Below are 20888 nucleotides of genomic sequence, written 5' to 3'. Positions count from 1 at the left end.
TACAGAATTTCATAGTGATTGTGATATTATTATGCATCTGGAGGGGAGGAGTTTGTACCCAATGTCTGAGCGAAGGGAGACTTTCGTTCCAGGGAATAGCATAGCTAGAAGATTTCCAGACTTTAACCTGCTACAGATTCAAAGACTAAGAATCTGTCCAAAGAATATGGATCTTCTAGTAGGTTTCTGTCCTTCTACAAATCATTTAGTTCTGCTGTTAGAAAGCAGTGTTTGTTTTGTTAGACGACTACTGAACAGCGAGTTAGTCATTTTAGTCCTTTTGTTAGGTATCGTGACCTCTTATGTTACCATTAAGTTTAAGGCAAATCAGTCTTTGATTTATCCTGTTTGGTAGCATTTTGTATGTATAATTTCTCTCCTAGTGTATTTTTGGCAAATGGAGAAGAACAAATATCAAATAACTATACACGTTGGGCCGTTTTCTCTTTCATGTTTTAGTACAGTTGTGCTAAAGACTGACAACTGTTAGGTGTAACCATCTGTAGTAGGAGAGCGGCAGGGAGCTTATGATGCAGCCCTGTCAAGAACTGATGGACGGTATCAGAAAACTAAACCAATAGCAGTTCAGCTACAGGGCTTTTGGAGATAAACCTGTTCTTGTGACTAGGAGAAATTGGTGTTGCATGATGCACTTTGTTGTCTTTGTGTTAAGTGTGTACAGCCACTGATACTTCTCTGACAGTATGGTTGATTGCTACTTGGGTATGTGTTGCCAGAGACAGAGGGAGGGAGCGATTTTCCTTTGATTTAGCTGTTATTCACAATAATGAGACAATCATTTCAATTGTTATGTGAAAGAAAGGATTATTTTTTGTCCCTCTATTGTCCTCATCAGTCTGATGGTTTCCTGTTGAAGGGAAGCTTTTAAGCACTTTAAATTATGAGTGGAGGAAAACACCCTTGATCTATAATTAAAACATCATCCCAAGATAGTGTGGGATTACAGTTGTTAACCTGTGACCGTAGGACAATGAAGGCTTGCTCTGACATTTTAGGTCTGTATGTTCTGTGAAGACAAATGCAACTTCCTGGGGCTCCTCCCAACCTGAATTTTTCTGTGATTCCGTGCGCATCGTGATTTGAAGAAATGGGACAGAAGTTTCCTTCTGCTTTCTCTTCTTCAGGCTCTTTGGTTGCCTGTGGTGCTCTTCGGCCTGTTCTGTATTGCATCTCTGCATCTCTAGAAACCAAGATTATCTCAGCCTGTTCAGTCATATGATGATTTTTCATGGGGCAATGGAAGGTGGTAATGCAGGGTAAGAGGTGAGCTTTTCTGTTCTTCAGTATTTCTGGTCTCCTAATGGAGGAAGGGAACTTATTCTTCTGAGATCATTTATTCACTACCTTTTATTGTCTAGTTTCACTAAACACAGGTAAGTGCAATGCTCCTTCAAGGGAAAGGATAGCACAGGCTGATCCAAGAAAATAAGCTTTAAGCAAAATCTTGTTTTGTGGCTTGTTGCTTTCCAAGAAAGAATTAAAATTATACATTTTTTTTTATTGATGCAGTGAAAGGAACAGCCTATGAGTATCTCATTGGAGAATTTTACCATTATTTTCTGTTGTAGCTTATCTAAAAAGGTAGAGACAATTTGCAAATGAAAGCATGCTTTTTTTGCCAAAGACAGACAAACAAAGACAAACTACCCAGGATGGAATATGCTGAGTAATTAGATCTTTGTCATTTGCCAGTCACAAGTATTGCATATTTTGTGCTACTCGGAAAACTTTCTGAAATAAAGACTGCCTTTGTGAAGTCTCTGGTTTGATGAACAGGAGCAAGCATACTTTTATTTCAGCACCAGTAAGTAGCTGATGTATGGCAGCTGTGAGTTTGTCTGAACCCAGATTGCACTTTGAAGATGGGATAGGATGCAGCTATGTGAAACTTTGGATTGTTTGTTTCTTTGTTTGTTTTTGGTGTGTGGCTTCCTTCTGGTTCACAGATCTCAGTGGCAGTTCCAGTAACAATTACTTTCCTGTCTTTCAGGTCTTGATACCAGATGACTACTCAGATCCGTTTGATGCCAAAAGTGAGTTGAACAAAATGGGGAAAGGGGAGAACACTGGCTATATGGAACCCTATGAAGCCCAGAGAATAATGACTGGTAAGAGAAGAGAATTGCGCATGTGCGTATGTGAAGTTTAATTGCATGGCAGTTCCCATGCAAATTACAACAAGGACAGAAATGTCCTTGGGCGGGTGGACCTGTGTTTTTGAAGATGCTCAGTCAGTAGTAAATGCCATGTAGGACTGTGTCTGCCTTGGCACCTAAATAGTCCTCTGGATCTAGCAGTTGAGTATAGATGGCTTGGACTGTGCTGGAGGAAGATGACAGTGAGAGCTGGAGTGTGCATGGCCCTGCTTGGCAGTGGGAAGGCTGTCACCTGTGTACATAGCAGGGATGGCTGAAGCGTAACACTGTACTGGTTCACTTTAAAGCAATTAGTCTGTTTGCTTGTGACCTTATTTCTCCATCTAATTTCAGCTTCTTAGTCCTCCCTGTAGTGGAGGAGGGCTGCAAAGCTACGTCATCATGTTGCTTTCTTCCTTGATTCTCTGGTGCTCTGTTCTTCTGTATCTGTGGACAAAACAGGACCTTTTTGGATGCCTTTAAGCCTTTAACAGGGACGGAGGAGGAGAAAGAGAGAGATCACACGCGCGCTATATTGGCTTATGGCAGTAGTGTTCTAAGAATTTGGACTGCTGAACACCCCTTGTCCTCTCATTATATGAGATGTATAATGTAATTATTATCCATGCTTTTTCCTCATATGATCTGCATCCATTTCCTACACATTAGCTTTGCAGTCCGCAAGCTTTTCTGGGGGCCTGGGGCCATATCTTCTGTGCATTTACAAATATTTGACTCAGGCGGCGCATACCTTTGTGCAGGATAAGTGGTGCATTTCTCAGATGTACAGTAGGTCCTTTTATTCTCACTATGTGCTGAAGATCACAATTAGTCCTTCTGTTGTGCCCAGTTAAGTTGTTTGTATGCTTCTCTTTTCTCTCAGGGACTCCTGCTTTGGCCCCTCAGGAAAGAGTAATCAGTGGGTGAAGATAAGGCAGTCCAAGGCAGGTGTTCCTACTTTTCTTTTTTTAAAGACCAAGTCTGAAGAAAGGCATAGGAAATGACCTGTAGACTACCTTGTTTGGAAGCTTTCAGTATCTTATAGAGGGATTGGGGGCGCTAATTTCTTGTTGGTGTAAATCTCATCTTGGCTGAGGAATCTTTTGAGTAATGTGTTGGTTTGAATGGATTCTCGCTACTTACACAGCTATGATGAAAGCATTTTTTTCCGCAGGAGAAATGTATAGTGAGCACTTGTAATTTTAGCTTTGAAGTTGACGGTGCCTTGATTTCCTTCTCCCTGTATTTAGGTCAAGAGCTTATTCTATCTCCTTTTCCGGAGGTAGCCATAATAAATAGGAGGATAAATAGGAGGTGGACAATACTGGGTGGATTAGCAGTTAATTTGTGTAGCCTTGCAATGACAAAACACTTGTCTACAACCCTCTTGGTCAAATTGTTTGGTGTAGCTAAAGTGCTGGCAAATCTGCTATGCACATAAATAAAAGCAGAAATATATATTATAAAGCGGATGTGAGGAGCTCTCAGATGATAAAAGTAACTTCAACACTGAGATTTAATTGAATATATTGATACAGCAAGTATGTTGAGTATGCCTTTGAGCTGGTAGAAGATGCTTGATAATCCCTGAAGATGCTTAGTGCTCTGACATCTGGGCATTTGGTTTCCTATCATCTTGCCCTCATGCTGATGAAAATAGAGAAAGTCTTCTGATGAACCTCAGTGCGATTAAGTTCTGTTCGCTCCCCTTAGTACTTTATTTGACAAATTAGAAACTATCCAAAAAGATGCCTTTTGTGTTGTCTCCCCACCCCAAGATTATCTGGTTTGCAATTCCCATGTGAATTCTGTTATCTAACTTCTGCAGAGTAGCCTTTCTAAAGGAAGCATTTGGACTTAGTTTGCCTTGGTCTCGAAATGTTTGCTGCTTTGCTTGTGATGTTTGTTTGCTGTGCTGTCTGATGGGCAAAAGTGTGTTATCCGGCTGTCCATTTAACCTCAGCTCATCTGGTGAAGTTCTTTTGTATTAGGACTGTATTTAGGATGGGTTAATCCCAGACTGGAATCTGCTTTCAACAGCAAAATACACTTTGGAGGAGAAAAAGAAAACAAAATGTTGGGGGGGGGGGCGCTTTGCCAGCTTTCAGAGCTAATCTCCATACTTTATTACAATTTCAATCTTTTTGTTTAAAAGCTGTAGAGACAGTATTAAAAATGCAGAGCACAGATATGGGGGGTACAAGCCTCTCTTGTAGATTGATAGTGAGGAATGTGCCGCATTTAAGACTTGCTACCCTTTCTTTCTAAGCAAGTTTTAAGGTATCTTGTTATAATCAACGATGTATAATCATTACAAAAAGCAAAGAGGTGTGCTTCTGCAGGAACTTAGGTATCAGCTCACACACTTTATCGGCACGGATTCAGCAAAGGGCCGTCATGCTTGACCAATCGGATAGCCTTCTCGGATGGAATGACTGGCTGGGTAGATGAGGGCAGAGCAGTGGACGTTGTCTGCGTGGGCTGCAGCAAGGCTTTGGCCACTGTCTCCCATCACATCCTCCTCGTAGGTAAGCTCAGGGAGCGTGGGTTGGATGAGTGGCCGGTGAGGTGGATTGAGAGCCGGCTGGATGGCCGAGCTCAGAGGGTTGTGGTCAGTGGTGCAGAGTCTAGCAGGAGGCTTGTAGCTAGCGGTGTCCGCCAGGAGTCAGTCCTGGGTCCAGTCTTGCTTGATGTATTGCTCGATGGCCTGGAGGAAGGCACAGAGTGCACCCTCAGCAAGTGTGCTGATGCAACTAAACTGGGGGGAGTGGCTGACACAGCAGAAGACTGTGCGGCCATTTGGAGGGACCTGGGCGGAGGGGAGCGTCCTGAAGTTCCACAAAGGCAAGTGCAAGGTCCTGCACTTGGGGAGGAATAAACCCACGCACCAGTAGCGGTTGGGGGTTGACCTGCTGGAAAGCAGCTCTGCCGAGAAGGAGCTGGGAGTGCTGGTGGACAGCAAGTTAAGCAAGAGGCAGCAATGCGCTCTTGTGGCGTTCTTGGCCCTTGTGGCCAAGAAGGCCAATGGTATGCTGGGGTGCATGAGGAAGAGTGTTGTGCCAGCAGGTCGAGGGAGGTGGTGATCCTGCCCCTGTCCTCAGCCCTGGGGAGGCCTCACCTGGAGTGCAGGGTCCAATTCTGGGCTCCCCAGTATAAGAGAGATGTGGCCCTTGGTTGGACTTGCGCCAGTAGGTCCTATGAAGGACCACTGAAATGATTAAGGGGCTGGAGCATCTGTCATACAAGGAAGGGCTGTGAGACCTGCCTTTCTGTTTAGCTTGGACTATTTAGCTTGGAGGAGAAGACTCTGGGAGGATGTTATCAATGCGTTTAAATATCTGTAAAGAGGATGGGGCTAGACTCTTCTCGTTGGTGGCCAGTGATAGGATGAGAGGCAATAGGCACAAACTGAAACACAGGAAGTCTGTACGTGAGGAAAAACCTTTTCAGCATGAGGGTAGCTGAGCACTGGAACAGGTTTCCTAGAAAGGTTGTGGAGTCTCTATCAGTGGAGATGTTCAGAAGGAACCTGGATAGGGTTCTGGGCAACATGCTGTAGGTGACCTTACTTGAGCAGGGGATTAAACTAGATGATCTTTAAAGGTCCCTTCCAACCTCAACCATTCTGTGAATCTGTGTTGTAGAATTTGCCTGTGCAGGAGGATATGTGGCATTCAAGGAGGCTTCTGCTTTTTCTATGTGTATTGAGTATGTGGCATTCAAGGAGGCTTCTGCTTTTTCTATGAGTATTAGAACGAGTTATGTAAAAAAAAAAAAAAAAAAAAAAAAAATTAAATAAATAAATAATTAAAACCTATTTGGCATTATCCCTGGAAAGTACAGTTCTGTAGACTGCAATTCCTTGTGATTTCATCATTGTCCCATCCAGGTATGGAAAGGACAAGCGGCAGTAGACAAACTGAAATGAGACGTTACAACTGAATGTAAGGAAAAACTTTCTCACCATAAGGACAGTCAAGTGGTGGAACAGGTTGCCCAGAGAGGCTGTATTAGTCCCTATCCTTGGATCTTTTCAAGACTGGACTGAACATCTAGTGCCTGAGCACTTGATCTGACCCCATAGCTGACCCTGCTTGGAGCAAGAAATTGAACAAGCTATCTTCCTAAGGTCTCTTCCAGCCTGACTTGTCCTATGATCCTGTAATTCAGCTGGAGCTTTCTGCAAAGGCTGAGATAATCAGCATGTACGAGGCTGCACATGAGAATCCGTGCCTGTTTGGTCTCAGTCCGTTTCCAGCTTTACCACTGTGACAGTATGCTCCCTATGCTGACCTTTCTCAACTGAATCACTGCTCCTGAGGCATAAAGAAGCACCCTGATGAAGTATAGCTTGAGTACATTAATAAATATCAGTGTTATGGAAGTAACAGACATTGGACAGAGAACATGCAAGCTGAAAGCAGTGAGTGTGGTTTCTGACGGCTGTTCACCACCTTTTCCTGGAATGAAGGGAGCGAGGCTGGACAGATGGGCTTGCAGGCTGGACGAGGCCTGCATATGTGTGGCTGGACTGTGTTGGCAGGAGTTCAGACTGCTGTCTAGCTGGAAATGTGCTGTGAATTCTAGGTGGATGGAACCACTGCTAATATCATGATGAAAACTCTGAGATTCTGCCCTTTCCCAAGATGGCAGTGCTAAAGTTAGTATCTCATTCGGATTCTTTTTAAACTAGTGAGAATTTTTTCTCAGAAGTACTTTCTTAATCTTCCTTTCATGTAATACTCCTTAATGCTTTTTTTTTTGTCTATACTTTACAGAAAAGTTAAGCTAATTCGAAGTAGATTTCTTAAGTGACTTCAATGAAACAGTAAGGCAAGTTGGCACAGCAGGTACTAGCTAACCACATGATGAAATGAAACGTAGTGCTGCTTAGAGGGAGGAAGAAACCTCTTCAGCTGTAATATTTTGTCATTTTTGCTGTGCTTAGCTTGCTGATGAACAGGTAAATTTTTTGTATGCTGACTTTGCATCCAAACTCAGAAGATCTGTAGTGGCACAACATGAGTGAAATCTCAAGCAATGCAGTGTGTTTCTGACATCAGCTATATTTTGATAGCTGCTGTTTCTCCTGGGTTTTTTTATTTGTTTTTGTAAGCCAAACCAGAGGAGGTTTTTTCATATTCTTGAATCTTCCACCTTCATTTATTTTTTGACAGTTCTAGGTCTGCTTGCCATAGAGGTTGAACAGCGTCTCATACCAGCTTACCAATCTTTTAATGGGGCTTCACTGCAGTGTCATAAAATGGGCTTAAAATGTCAATGGTAACTGCTCAGAAACCCAGCTTGTTTTGCGTGGCCTGCGTTTTACGGAGACTCGGAGACTAGCAACGCGATGTTTGGCTTCTTAACTTCTCTTGTTTCTGGCTATGAAGAGCTGAAAGGAGGAGCTCAAGTACCTACGGAAACTCAGGTGTTGCGTAAAATGATGAGGCTAATCTCTGCAGGAGGTTAGCCTGCCCTCTCTGTCTGGGGGCAGATAAGCCTCTTCCAGTTTTAGTCTGTGTTGGCATGCAGGCTGATGTGTGCATTTCTTTTTGTCACCCCTTCCCAAGCAAAGAGCTCACAAGCTTCCAGTCTGTGCTTGCTGTTGGACTGTGGTGGGTTACCATGGATTTCTTAAGCAGTGTCAACACTTGAAAGAAGAGGCTGCAAATGAGGCTTGGGTGGATTTAAGCTAGCTCGTGGTTCTGCCATACGTTTCATTGTATGGCCATGGCTTGGAAGGGGAGAGTTAGCATATAGCTCAGCTATGTGCAGCATAAAGTAGGCAAGCAAAACTGGTGCTACTGCAGGTCAACTTGCCTGGAGAAAATCTGGACTTGTTTTGAGATCAGAGTTGTGCTCATCTTCTGTAATTTAGAAAGCTGTGTGAAGAAGCAGTATATATATATTTTTTGGCTCTGGTCTCTGGTGCGGTGGTAGCTCCCCTGTGGTCTGTCGACTGTTTAAACTTGGCTGGGGTGGACTTCAAAGCAAAGAAGTTTGATGGAACAGCTGAGCTGAGCCCTTCTGAGCTTTTTCTAGACAAGTCCAGGAGCAACTGTTACAGCTGTAGTGCAGCCTCAAGTGGGTGAAGAGTTGTGTGTGTTGCTGTCTCAAATGAAATAGTAAGGAAAGAGAACAGAAAATGAAAAAATGTGATGTCTTTCAGATTTACCATTGCTTTTGTGTGTAGGACTGAGTATTGCCCTATCTGTTCCTTCTTCTGGCTTGTCAGATGCTCCCAATATTGCAGCATCTGCACTAACACTGAGAAGACTTGGCATCATATAGAACAGATTAACAGACAGCCTCTCGTAATCCCCTTTTAAGGCTTTTTCTTTATCTGTCTTAAAAATCAAAATGAAACACTTTCACAGCGACAAACCCATCTTTCCATGCTTGTCTCTTCAGATGTGATTTTGTGCAAACATTCTGAAAATATTTGCATGCTCTCTGGTCTAGTGATCTAGTGGAGCATATTGGAAGAACTGGAAAAGCTACCACTGAGTGTTGACTCAGTTACATGCAGCAAGATCATGACTAGAATAAATTTCTATGATGTGATATTTTCTGACCTGACCTAACTGGAGAATATCAGATGTTACTATTCACGATTTCTAATGCTTTTGTTGGAAGGAGCATATGGGAAGTAAGAAGAACTGATGCAGTGTTTGCTGGATTGTGCTTTAGTTTTCTTAAGAACACAATCTGTTCTTAATGCTGTTCTGCTGAATGCTAACCAGTTTCATTTGCTGGTATTAGATTTTTGTGTAAGCACATATGCTGATAAAAGATGACATGATATACTTTGATAAAACATTCCTAAAGCATATCAGTAGCTCCATAAATTCAAATGCGACTTTAGGTTCTATGCTATTTTATGAAAGTGCTGCCCCTGAGGGGAAAAAAAAATACTTGGCTAGCAGATTATAAGTGAGCTTTGGACTAAAAATTAGCCTCAGGTTAGGATTTGCCTGTGCAGTATAACAAATACAGACAAATCTGCAAAGAAATGCTATCATTCACAGGCTAGATGCTTCCTCTGAAGTGCAGTTCACACTTCCCTGTTGCTTTTGACTGTGTAGCCATATTGGAGAAATCTACTGCAGGAGTCTTGAGCATCAGTCCTTCTCCCTACTTGAACTTGGGGTGGACTTCAAAGCAAAGAAGTTTGATGGAAGAGCTGCAAGGAAGAGGCGCTCTTACAGTGCGTAGCAGCTTAAGAGTATGGGAATCCAGGGTTTTTTTTGAACCTAAGTCTCTCTTTAGCTGTATGGCACGTGAATTTTTGGATGGACTAGTCTTCAATCTCACCATTCAACACTCCTGAAAGGAAAGTTCGAGAGAACCTACGAACACACCAGTTGTTTGTTCTTCAGTTGCATCTCATGATTCAACTGGCTGTAGCAGCAACCAGAATTGACTGCTGGCCAAGCCACAGTAAATGTACAAAATCTTGATTTTTTCCGAGCAAAAAGAGCATCTCTGCTCCTCGTCTTGGTCTTTCTGGGGAATGTGTAAGGAGTGGCTGGGCTAAGAAGCATCAAAACTCCTCCAAAGAGGAAAAGTCTGCAGAAATCGTGAATTTTAAGACAGAAGTCATAATGTTTAATGACTGCTCATTTAACAGAAAACAGGCTGTTGAGGGGAAGAGCTATGTAGAATGACCTTCAAGCAACCAAAGACATTAAAAAGATTTCAACTTCTTTCATTTTTTTTCCTTCTCTCTTGAAAGAAGTCTGTCTGCAAGGCTGGATTCATTAGGTCATGTCCTTTGGAAGCAGTGGCGCTATTCTTCTAATCCACCAGAATGTAGGCTTTTTTCCTCTGTGTGTTTCTGAATGTTGTGATGTTCCCTCCCCACTGCTAACCCTCTGTCCTTCTCGTTCTCCAGCCTCCTCTTACCCCCCCCCCCCAAAAAAAAAAAAAAAGACTGCACTTCTTGTCTCCTCTGGCAGAGTGTTTCATTTGTTTGTTTTCTTTCTTTTAGCACATACTTTTTGTGGAAATTATGAATGGCTTTTGTTTCTGGTTTACTGATACTTATCATACAGGGACCTCTCCTTTCCTGCCCAGTATTCTTTCTGTATCTGAATTGTTGGAATCTGAAGTTGCTTTGGATGCTGTTCCCTGAGGTAATGAGTCAAGCCTGGAGTTTGGTAGGGGTTTCTGTCATGATGCAGGCTGTTTGGGGCTGTTACTTTTCATATGAGGAGGTCATGCCAAGTTCTGAAACTGAGGCAGGGGAACAAATATCTGTTGTTCATTCCTGGAAGCTGGCTCACATCTGAGTCATGTGGCCTCAGTTCAGAAGGAAAAAGGAGGGGAAAAAAGGCATCCTATCCAGCTTTTCCTGCAGAGAAATCTGTAATTGCGAGCGCTGTGAGGCAGTTGTTGTGATCTCGGAACAGCCTTCCTTGCTCTTAGGATGAGGTTATTGGTGCTCTCCTGTGCCCAGTGGATGGGGGGGGATCCAGATGGACCTGAAAGCAGAGCAGAAAGCAGTTGGACTTCTGGTGGTCTAAAGTGAATTTTGATTAGAGATTGAACTTGGCTTCTGTCGTCTGTCAGTCGTGAACAGACTCACACAGACACCATGATAAGTCTGCAGCATGAATTGTAAAATGTTGCCGGGTCATCTTGCCAAGATTTGCATGCAAAGAGGCAGTATCAGTGAAGGTGGAATAAGTGAGCAGTTGTCTAAGCTTTTCTGGGCTGTTTAGGAGAGGGAAGGTAAACAGATTCATCGAGAACAAATTTTTCTTGTTCTTGTATCAAGCTGATCTTTGCAGTAGCATCTGTGCTATGCCTCTGGCAAACTGGCAGGTTATTGGTTGATGTGTAGCCTGCCTAAACACTCTCTGCACTTAATAGGGTCACTTGCCAGATAAATGGCTGAAAACCTCAAGAGCATGTAGAGGGAAGAGCTTTCGGCCAGTTCGACCAGAACTGTTCCTGGATAGCAAATGGAGAGCACAAGGGAGAGTGAGATGGACTGAGACTTCCTAAGTTTCTTTTGGCTCCCACTGATAACTGTAGGTCTTCAGTGACTGGCTGAAGACCAGTGGCTATTGTCCACAAACAAGCCTTGATCTGAAGTCATGTTTCCAGGTACCCTTTTTTTTCCCCTTCTTTTGTTCTTAATATGGAGTTGTTCTGGCTATCTAAGCACTGTCTGTGGAAAGCCAGTGTGAATTAGCAAGTGCTCCGAGCACCTTGCAGACAGTCCTTCTGGAGCTTTTGAATGTAAAATGTGAATCAGCATTTCAAAAGCTGTGTTGTTCGTAACTCCACACTGTCTATTCTAGTTGTAGATTTATTAGCCTGTACATTGACTGCTGGAATGCTTCCCCCCCCCCCCCCCCCAGCATTGTGTTCGTACAGCAGAACAAATAATGGGATCTAGAAAAGGATTGTTGGTTTTTGTGCTTGCTTTAGTTAAACATTCAGACCCTTCTGAAGATAAATGTTTAGTTTATCTGTGCACCTTGAGGACCTGAAAGCAGGAAGATCTGTAATTTCCAGATAAAGCCACTTCAGTGCTCGGATCCTGGCAGCTGGAATTGTCTAATATGTTTGAGTGGAGCAAATATTCTCCCAAGTTTTACATGTTATATAGCTGTTGGCTGGTTGCTCTCTTGAGTGTGTTAGCAGGAAGGTAAATCCAGGCCACTAGGATTGGAGCTGTTTTAAGTGCCAGCTCTGGAAGGGGATTTGAGTTTTATCAGTGGAGGCATATCTAGAGGGGGGCTGTACTCTGAATCTAGAGAGGGATTAAGAAATCCTTAAAGCTGATGGCTGTGTTCTGTTCCAGCACAATGTTACAATTATTTGTATAAACCAGTTGATGATCTGCTGGCTCATCTTCAGATGGTTATGTAAGTGATGAAAGTGAATCGCATTCACTTGTGACTTTGCAAATTCTTATACTTTCATTCAGGTGCTTCTACCAACTACCACTGGTTGGAGGTAGGAGCGCTACAAAGTATTTCATCCAGTGCTATAGCAAAGATGGTGATGCTTTATCCACCAGTATGAGCACAAACTCTTCCTTGAGCTTTCTACTGTTAAATGGAGGTGGGCGTAGCTGAGAACGCTGTGCAGAATCCCAGTAGTGGAATTCTGTCCTAGTGCCCAAAGTTTTATTCCTAGGCTTGGGAATGCAAAGAGTTTTGAGAGCCCTTGTACTTTGCTTGAAAAACAGTTTCAGTGGAAGCCTTTCAGAGATCAGCATTATATGGCAATACTGTTTCCAGCACGTTGCTTTCATAGTCAGATCTATCTCACTTGGACAGGAATTTGGTCATAGGGAAAGCAATTGAGCTGGTAGGACTGTCACTGTAAATTCTGCACGAGTCCTGAAATCTATGGCAGAGATGGATCTGTTTTATCTTATTTACACCTGATATATGTGGGTCAATACACTTTGGAATCTGACACACTAATGAATCAAAATAGCTTATTAATGCTGCAGTTGGTTTTTCTGTAATTTAATGTGTCTGTATCTAATTACCTTACAAGTCTCTCTGTTTCTTGTTGGAGCATATGGAAATTACTGTCTGTTATCGAAGTGAAAAAGAGATCTCTATGCCTGTGTTATCACAGATGTTGTGAACTCAGTGTGTAAAATGTTGAAAAGCTTTCACTGTAGAACAGTAAAAGTTGAGGAAAAAAAAAAAGTGGGATTCATGTGATTTACTGCTTTGCCTCTTGCAGACTTAAATCAGTGCAACTCAACATGACTTTGGCCAAAGACTTGGAACCCTGTCTGCTGCTGCCACTTCTGTCCGTTTTCACACAGCAGTAAGAACTGCAGGGAAGTTCTTTACTTCCGCTTGAGCGGGAGATTCCCTTTTCTGTATACTGGCTGCAGGCAGGCAAGGTGTGTTCCTACTATTATACAGGAATGTGCTCTTCTGAATGCCTTCACTGCCCAGCTGAATCTCTGGCTTGTGTTCCTGTCTGGCAAGAGAAGAGAAGCACTCTTACCAGTGCTTAACTTCAGGGAACCTTTCTATATGTTATGTTCCTCACTTGGGTCTTACAGGAGGACTTCTACATTTTGTTTTTGTCGTATTTCATTGAAAGAAATGTTACAAAATGGAAATTTTCTTCTTGTTTTCCGCAGAAATTAAAAGTCTTAGAGTGCTTCCAAGGGCTGTGTTACTCTGTGAAGTGGCCTGTCAGATGAAGTTCAGTTTACTGCCAGGTGATTCTTACGGAAACGTTTGGCTCAGAGGTTTTTTTGTTATTTGTTTGTTTGTTTTACTTTGTCAGAACTTTTATTTGGAATGTGATTACATTATTTGACCCCTTGTTACTGGATGCTTTAGTTTGAGGTGAAGAAAATGTCCTTTGTCTCCTGTATATTGTAGAAGAATCTAGTTGTTCTATTGTCTGTTGCATCCTCTCAGACAGAAAGCATGCCCAGCTCTTGGATTTTGTGAGCATGCAGGACTGTCCTCAAAGTTTCCTTTTTTTGTCTTTGTAGATGTGCTGTTTTCTTCATGGCATTTCCCCTAAATATCTCTGAGCTCCCCTCAGGGGTGCCTAAGAAATACAGGGCATCTATGATTAATGATATTGGGTTATATAATGATATCGGTGGATTGAGAACTGGCTGGATGGCTGAGCGCAGAGGGTTGTGGTGAATGGCGCAGAGTCCAGTTGGAGGCCTGTGGCTAGTGGTGTCCCCCAGGGGTCAGTCCTGGGCCCAGTCTTGTTCAATATATTCATCAATGACCTGGAGGAAGGCACAGAGTGCACCCTCAGCAAGTTTGCTGATGCAACTAAACTGGGGGGAGTGGCTGACACAGCAGAAGACTGTGCTGCCATTCGGAGGGACCTGGACAGGCTGGAGAGGTGGGCGGAGGGGAACGTCCTGAAGTTCAACAAAGGCAAGGGCAAGGTTCTGCACCTGGGGAGGAATAAACCCACGCACCAGTAGCGGTTGGGGGTTGACCTGCTGGAAAGCAGCTCTGCCGAGAAGGAGCTGGGAGTGCTGGTGGACAACAAGTTAAACATGAGGCAGCAGTGTGGCCTTGTGGCCAAGAAGGCCAATGGTATGCTGGGGTGCATGAGGCAGAGTGTTGCCAGCAGGTGGAGGGAGGTGATCCTGCCCCCTGTCCTCAGCCCTGGGGAGGCCTCACCTGGAGTACAGTGTCCAATTCTGGGCTCCGCAATACAAGAGAGACATGGTGCTACTGGAGAGAGTCCAGCAGAGGGCTACAAAGATGATCAGGGGACTGGAGCACCTCTCCTCTGAAGAAAGGCTGAGAGAGCTGGGCCTGTTCAGCCTGGAGAAGAGAAGACTGAGAGGCCATCTCATCAACGTGTATAAGTATCCGAAGGGGGAGCGTCGAGAGGATGAGGCCAGCCTCTTCTCCGTGGTGCCCAGCAACAGGACAAGGGGCACCGGGCAGAAACTGAACCACCGGCAGTTCCACCTGAACCTGAGGAAAAACTTCTTGACTGTGAGGGTGACAGAGCATTGGAACAGGTTGCCCAGAGAGGTCGTGGAGTCTCCTTGGCTGGAGATGTTCAAAACCCGCCTGGATGTGATCCTGGGCAATATGCTCTAGAGGACGCTGCTTGAGCAGGGGGGTTGGACTAGATGATCTCCAACCTAAACGATTCTGTGATTCTGTTATTTAAAACCATTAAAATGGTTAGTGTGGCTACCATGGGGTTATCTGCTCATCCTGTGGAGCTGTCGGTCTGTTCTGTATGTGGGTATCTGTTCGAATTGCTCAGCAGATGGAAAGAATGTCAAGGTCAGTCTTGTATCTCATAATCTTATGCTTCCAGGTGTCTCAGTTTCTGTACCTTGCTGGTCAGTTTCTCAGTTTCACATAGGAGCCCAGACTCCTGGAGCCTTATTCTGTCATAACTGCTAGTTTGAGAGAATAAGAATTATTTGTGTGTCTCTTCTAGCCTGATAGTAAAATAACATCTTTGGAAACTGTGGTTGCTTCTTCTTCCATTAGCTAGTTAGCTTAATAAGCATAAATCTATAAAAATGCCCTTTGCTTTATGAGAAGCGAGAGTTTAAAGGACAAAAGTAACAAATCAGAACTTCTAGTCATTCAAATGTAAACGGAGAGTGGTCTGTAAAAAACCTTTTGCTCCTTTTTTTTTCAATGTATTTTTCATTGCCCTTGTGGCCTTTACAGTGAAAAGACTCTTGGCCTTCAAAGCCAGGCTTTAAAAAAAAAAAAAAAAAAAAAAAGAAAAAGCAGAATACACACACACACGCATGCACTTACCCTTACCCTCCCTAGTTTCAATCTTTTCCTATAAAAACTTTTCTCCTTCAGGATCGAAAATCTGTCATTTTACTGTCTGACCACAGGGCATTAAATAGTAGCCTATCGCCTTCTATTTTAAAGGTCATTTTTTCTGCGCAGTCTGATGCTTTTTACGCATGAAGGTAAAAGAAGAGAGCTGATCATCAGCTCCTGTATGGAATTATATTCACACACCAGGAGCCAGTGTTGTAGCTGTATTTGGCATTGAAAAGTAGCAAATTTTTCTTGTAAAATCTCTGCTTGGGTAGGACTATGGCTTCTCTTCCTTGGGAATACGCGCTTCCTTGTATAGCAGTGGTTGACTTCACAGTCCTGAAAGACAGACACATGCTGCATTTGTGACTTAGAGGAAATGAGATGCTTTTTTCACGCAGGAGAATTCAAGGAAGTACTAATAGTCCATAGCTGAGTATCAGCTGCGGGTTCTTAATTAGCTGTTTCTTAATGTAGCATAGTGTGTTTGAGCAGAATTCTTTTAGAAAGACAACTGAAACACAAGAACGGCATTTTATTTTTGGTGAGCTGAAAGTACTTTTTTCAAGCAAGCTGGATACCCTTGATTGTATTGCAAAGGTAGGAATGTTGTTGTTATTCATGACTAGGAATTATCCAGACCTTTATTACTTGTATTTTCATCATTGGTTTTGCTGTAGATTTCTTCAGATTTGCTGTATCTGTAATATATAAACTTACTGTGTTTTTCTAAACAGTAAGGACATTGTCCTATTGTAGATTTTTCACAGTATTTTTGAAGTGGTTTTGAGCCAGTGTACTGGCTTGTACACTTGTACTGGCTAGTACACTTCAGTGTACTATTCTTGCTGGTAGATGAATTGATGAGTGTGTTTTAGGGTTATGGAAAGGACTTCTGTAAAACTTTACTTCATTTGTAGGTTAAAAAAAATCCTCTTTGCTTTTCCATAAGCCTTTCTTTCTCTCTATCTTTCTTTCTTTATCCTTTTTTTTTTTTTTTTAATTAACTGTGGCATTTGCTGCAACTAATGACTTTTCTGTATACCAATCAGGATAATGGTTTCACATCCTGCTGCTTGCTTCCTTTTAGGGTAGTGTATCCAACTGATGGTTCCTGTATGGGACAACTGTTTTGTCTTGCTGGGAAACTGTTTACAATTCTGCCCACTTAAAATGAGGAAGAGCTAATGGGCCAGAATTTTTATGCCTGCTACAGAGTTTACCTTGCGACTTTGAACTTTTTTAGGATAGACCAGAGTGAAGATTGAAATATTCCTTGATTATGTCTTTTTTAAGATATGAAAATGTATTGGTTGAATTCTGGGTGTTTTCAGCTTGCTGCAGGAAACATCTCATAAACCTGAGTTCTTGAATACACTTCACAGGCTGGAGCATGGAGCCATGGTAGCAGTGCAAAGCTATGAAATACTTTAAGCAGTATGACATATCTATTCACAATTCTTTGTGCATGGCAACACAGACTTTTCACAAAAGATGAACACTTATCTGGCAGTTGTCAAAATCCATTTCCTGCTCGGCCTTTGTCCATCAGCGCAGTACTCATTTGCAGACTGTTATCTATTGAGTGTAGAAAAAATGAACTATAAACTGGCAGAGTGAAGTTTGCAAGGACGTTGTAAAAGTTGGTTTGCAGCCTACCTGTGAGTTAGATTGCCCCACACTGGAGAATGAATGCTGGAGGAACATGTTATGTGGGATGCAAGGTGAGAGTTACAAGTGATGCAACTTGCCCAAATCTAACTCCCTATAAAGTTTCAGTATGCTGTATGCCTGAAGACTTGCAAGAGTTTTCTATAGCCTAAATGCAAATTACCTAGCATGCAAGTGAGAACTAAATTAATCACTAGAGCTTGAAAACCCTCTTTTGTATTGTTTCTGCATAGCATTGACATGTGCGATAATTGACAGAATGGGAAGAGCTCCCTAGAGGTGTCCAGCCCGGTCTCACTCTGATGGGTTGAATGCTCACCGCAGTAGATCGAGCGGCCCTGACTTTGTCTAGCCAAAGCTTGTAAACCTCAAAGAATGAGGACCCGCTCCACCACCGCCTCCCTGGCAACCTGTCCCTAGCAAAACTGTTCCCCCAATGTCCCACCCGGATCCCTCACCCTGCATCTTGCCCCTGTTGCTCCTTATTGCGTTGCCTGGCACGGCTGAGAAGGACTGGGCTCTGATTGCCCTTCAGGTAGTGCAGGACGCTGTTAGATTTCCCCCTTAGCCTCTTCCTCATCAGACTAACCAAACCCAGCTCCCTCTGCCTCCCTCTGCCTCTCCACATCAGCCGAGCACCTCAGGCTGCTGCCTAGCTGGTGATGGCCCCTTTCTCGTTTTATCAACTGTGTGGAGGGTGGTGTGGGCAAACTGGACACAGTAGTCTAGTGGGTGCAGCCTCCTTGGGGGCAAGGAGAGGGCATGGTGGCTTCCCTCTCTATTTGCTGACTGTGTTCCGCCAAACGCAGCTTGGTTTGTGTTTTATCTTACTTGTGATGACAGTGCATTTGCTCCTTTCTGCTGAGCTTCAACATGTCTGTTTTTTGACAAAGTCAGTGTTAATTTAAATATATATTATGTGCTCCTTAGTACTGAAATAATGTGAGCTAAGGTCTAGTTACCACTGTGTGTCTTGCATTTTCTTAATTTAACCCCAGTTCATTTTCTGTTGATATTTTGTCTTCTCTAGGGGTAACTGCAAATAATTTTATGTCAGCATGTGTAAGTATTGTGGGATTTGTTTTTTGTTCTTGGTATCTTTGAGTTGCAGTTCCGCACTACCGCTTCTTGAAGACTTAACTGCATACATCAACATCACTGTTCTCCGAATTTATGTGCGGTTGCCTGTGAGTGCACTTTACACACACAGGCTGATAAGTACAGCTTGCTCCCTGTAATCTGGCTCTGTGCAAACTGGGGTATGTTGGCGGCGGCACAAAAGTGTGCTGCAGTTGTTTTTTTTTAGGTAGAGCAAACTGTTGCTTGCAGGCAGTTACTAAATGCAGAGATGCATTTGTAGTAGCTTGTCATCTGTAGTATAATTACAGGGATATTATTAAGTGCATGGAAGTTAAACTAAAATTAACAACTGCAATGATAAGGCATGGTCAGTAGTGACACTGTTGCAATTTTCTTTTTTACCGACAGAATTTCAGAGGCAGGAGAACATGAATTCCCATCAAAAAAGCATGCAGCTCTATGAAACACCCTATGAACCAGGAGGCAGTGGTGTGGAATCGGATTCTGAAAGTATGGTGAGTCAGCGTTTACGAGAAAGCAAGTTGCCACAGGATGATGACAGGCCCGCGGATGAGTATGATCAGCCGTGGGAATGGAGCAAAGTCACCATCCCAGCCCTGACAGGTAGGATTCCTAAATCCCAGTTAGAAAATTCTCTCTCGTGCATGTAGCATATGTACTGGTCCTTAGGAGAAGTTGAATATTGCTGCTTTTGGGGGGAGGAGAAAAGACAAGAAAGCTCTGAAAAGCAAATGTGGGTAGTCTCAAATGTTCACCTGCTATAGACATATGGAACACTCCTTTTTTTTGGTGCTTCAGCTGGACTCTTGTAGGCTTGCTCATCGCTTGATTCATGTTAGTACCCCCTTACCCCCTGTTTTAATGGACATGATACCTCTGGTGTTGATTGCTCTGTGGCTGTATGACAAGAGAGATGTTTTGCAACGTCCTTGAAGTAGTGAGCTGCTTCCTAAAGGAGCTGGATTAAAAAGTAGCTGTGTAGCATGCATGCAGTAACATGCCTCGACTCAGTGTTGTTTCTTGGTGTTTGTCAGGAGTGTTGTCTCCATTCTAATTGGAGCATCTCTCTAGATGTGTAGAATTTGTTCTCAGATGAATCCTTTTGAACTGCTGAAGGTCTTCTGCATCAGAACTTATCAGTCAAGGAAATCTCACATCAAACTGTTTGGCATCTCTGTGAACACCTGTGCTTCGTGGTGGTGTTGGTTATGGTCTACTCCTTCTTTCTCCCTGCTGCTGTATTGCAGCAAATTGCTGAGTGGGCTTTACTTGGCAGTGATGTGATTCTGGAGGCTGAGTTTTTTTTTCCTTGGTAGAACCACTGTGTCCCTAGCAAAGCTCAGCTGAGTCTGTTCCAGGAAGCTCTTGTGGGATGTTGCTCTGCCATCTCCCTCTTGTTGACATTTTCTGTTTAAAAGCTGTGTCTGGAAACAGGGTTGTTCCCTTTGGATGTCAGCTTGGCAGAAAGCTTGGGGAAGGTAGGCCAGAAGGAGAGCTGTGTGCAGTCACGATTCTGGGAGTGAGGAAAGAGATGTGGCTGTAAATGCAGGCAAGAAAGGGTCTTGGGAGCAATGATTAGGAATTGCCAGCGTGAATTTACCGTGTAGTAAATCCTGCTTGGTAAATCTCAGTGCTTTCTGTGCTGAAAGTACTAGACTTGTTGGTGCAGTTGGTGTATCTAGATGGATTTCAGCCTTCAACATGTGCTGCTGGAACACCCTTGTTTTCCAGTTTGGAATGTTACAATTTAGGTGAGTGAAAACCTGGCAGCTTTTCTGGACTCACAGGGTAGTGCTTAGTGATTCATACTCCTCCTGGAGGCTGGTTACAGGTATGACACCTCAAGGGTCTGTCCTGGGACCCTTCCTGTTTAACATTTCTGTCAGTGAGCTGGAGAAGGAGAGGTAACATACCTCATCAAATTTGCAATGGTATCAAACTGGGGGTATATGGCTGACTTTCAGAGGGACTAGGAGAGGCTGGAGAAATGGCCTGACAGCAACCTCATGAAATCCAATCAGTACGAATGCAAAGACCTGCCTCTGATACACACTAACATGAAGTACATTAAGTGAAAATGATTTCCCCACATGGACGTTGGCTTTGTGCTGAGACAGGAGTCCCTGTGGCTGTGACAACACACAGCAAGTAGGACACCTGGTGCAGAGAAACTCGCATGGAAAAAGGAGGCATGTGCTGCTCCTCCATTTGAAAGAGACGTGTTTGCCACTAACCAGGCTGATGTGGCTGTAGTCTTTGGGTGCTGTAGAAAAGGCCAGTTCTAGAGTGATACAGAGCTCTAGAAACTTACTCTCTCAGCAGTGGAGAACTATTACAGTATGGAAGACATTTGGCAAGTAACACTGATATGTTAGAAACAAAATATTTCGCACCTTGTCAGATGCGTGTAGATGTAGTCACTGCTGTGACTTTAAAACCAAACAAACAAACAAAAAAAAGGCCTTACCCCTGCTTTCCTGAGATGACAAAATTTTTGCATGGCCATTCAACCTGAGCATAGGAGAAGCATATCAGATTAACACAGAGCTCCTAGTAGATCATTGTGGAATAGCTTTCACTGTGCAGAAGAGATTTCAGGTTATCTGCATTGCATTTTGACTGTTGTACAGTGATTGTTCAGCATCTCCATGTTCTTGAGGAAATGTTTTGTTTCAGA

At 43.2% G+C, this 20888-nt stretch overlaps 1 protein-coding gene across 5 annotated transcripts in view; it reads left to right on the top strand.

Annotated features, from left to right (window-relative positions):
* Nucleotides 1-20644, top strand: part of LOC104141532 (SH2 domain-containing adapter protein B-like) — a 39196-nt gene extending 18552 nt beyond the window's left edge. Inside the window, exons 3-5 of one of the 5 annotated variants that reach the window (XM_068928610.1) lie at nt 2012-2129; nt 13288-13368; nt 18599-18951. In XM_068928610.1, the coding sequence (XP_068784711.1) occupies nt 2012-2129; nt 13288-13368; nt 18599-18861 (462 nt within the window). In that variant the 3' untranslated portion in view covers nt 18862-18951. Of the gene's footprint in view, nt 1-2011; nt 2130-3039; nt 3090-13287; nt 13369-18598 lie in introns of those variants that run through there. The other 4 variants (XM_068928612.1, XM_068928613.1, XM_068928611.1 and 1 more) reach the window with 4 other exon arrangements.
* Nucleotides 20645-20888: the final 244 nt, after the last annotated feature.

Source organism: Struthio camelus, chromosome Z, assembly GCF_040807025.1.
Source record: "Struthio camelus isolate bStrCam1 chromosome Z, bStrCam1.hap1, whole genome shotgun sequence".
NCBI classification, from domain to species: Eukaryota; Metazoa; Chordata; class Aves; order Struthioniformes; family Struthionidae; genus Struthio; species Struthio camelus.
Note: the sequence above shows the minus strand (reverse complement) of the source record. Positions and strands in the feature narration are given on the sequence as shown.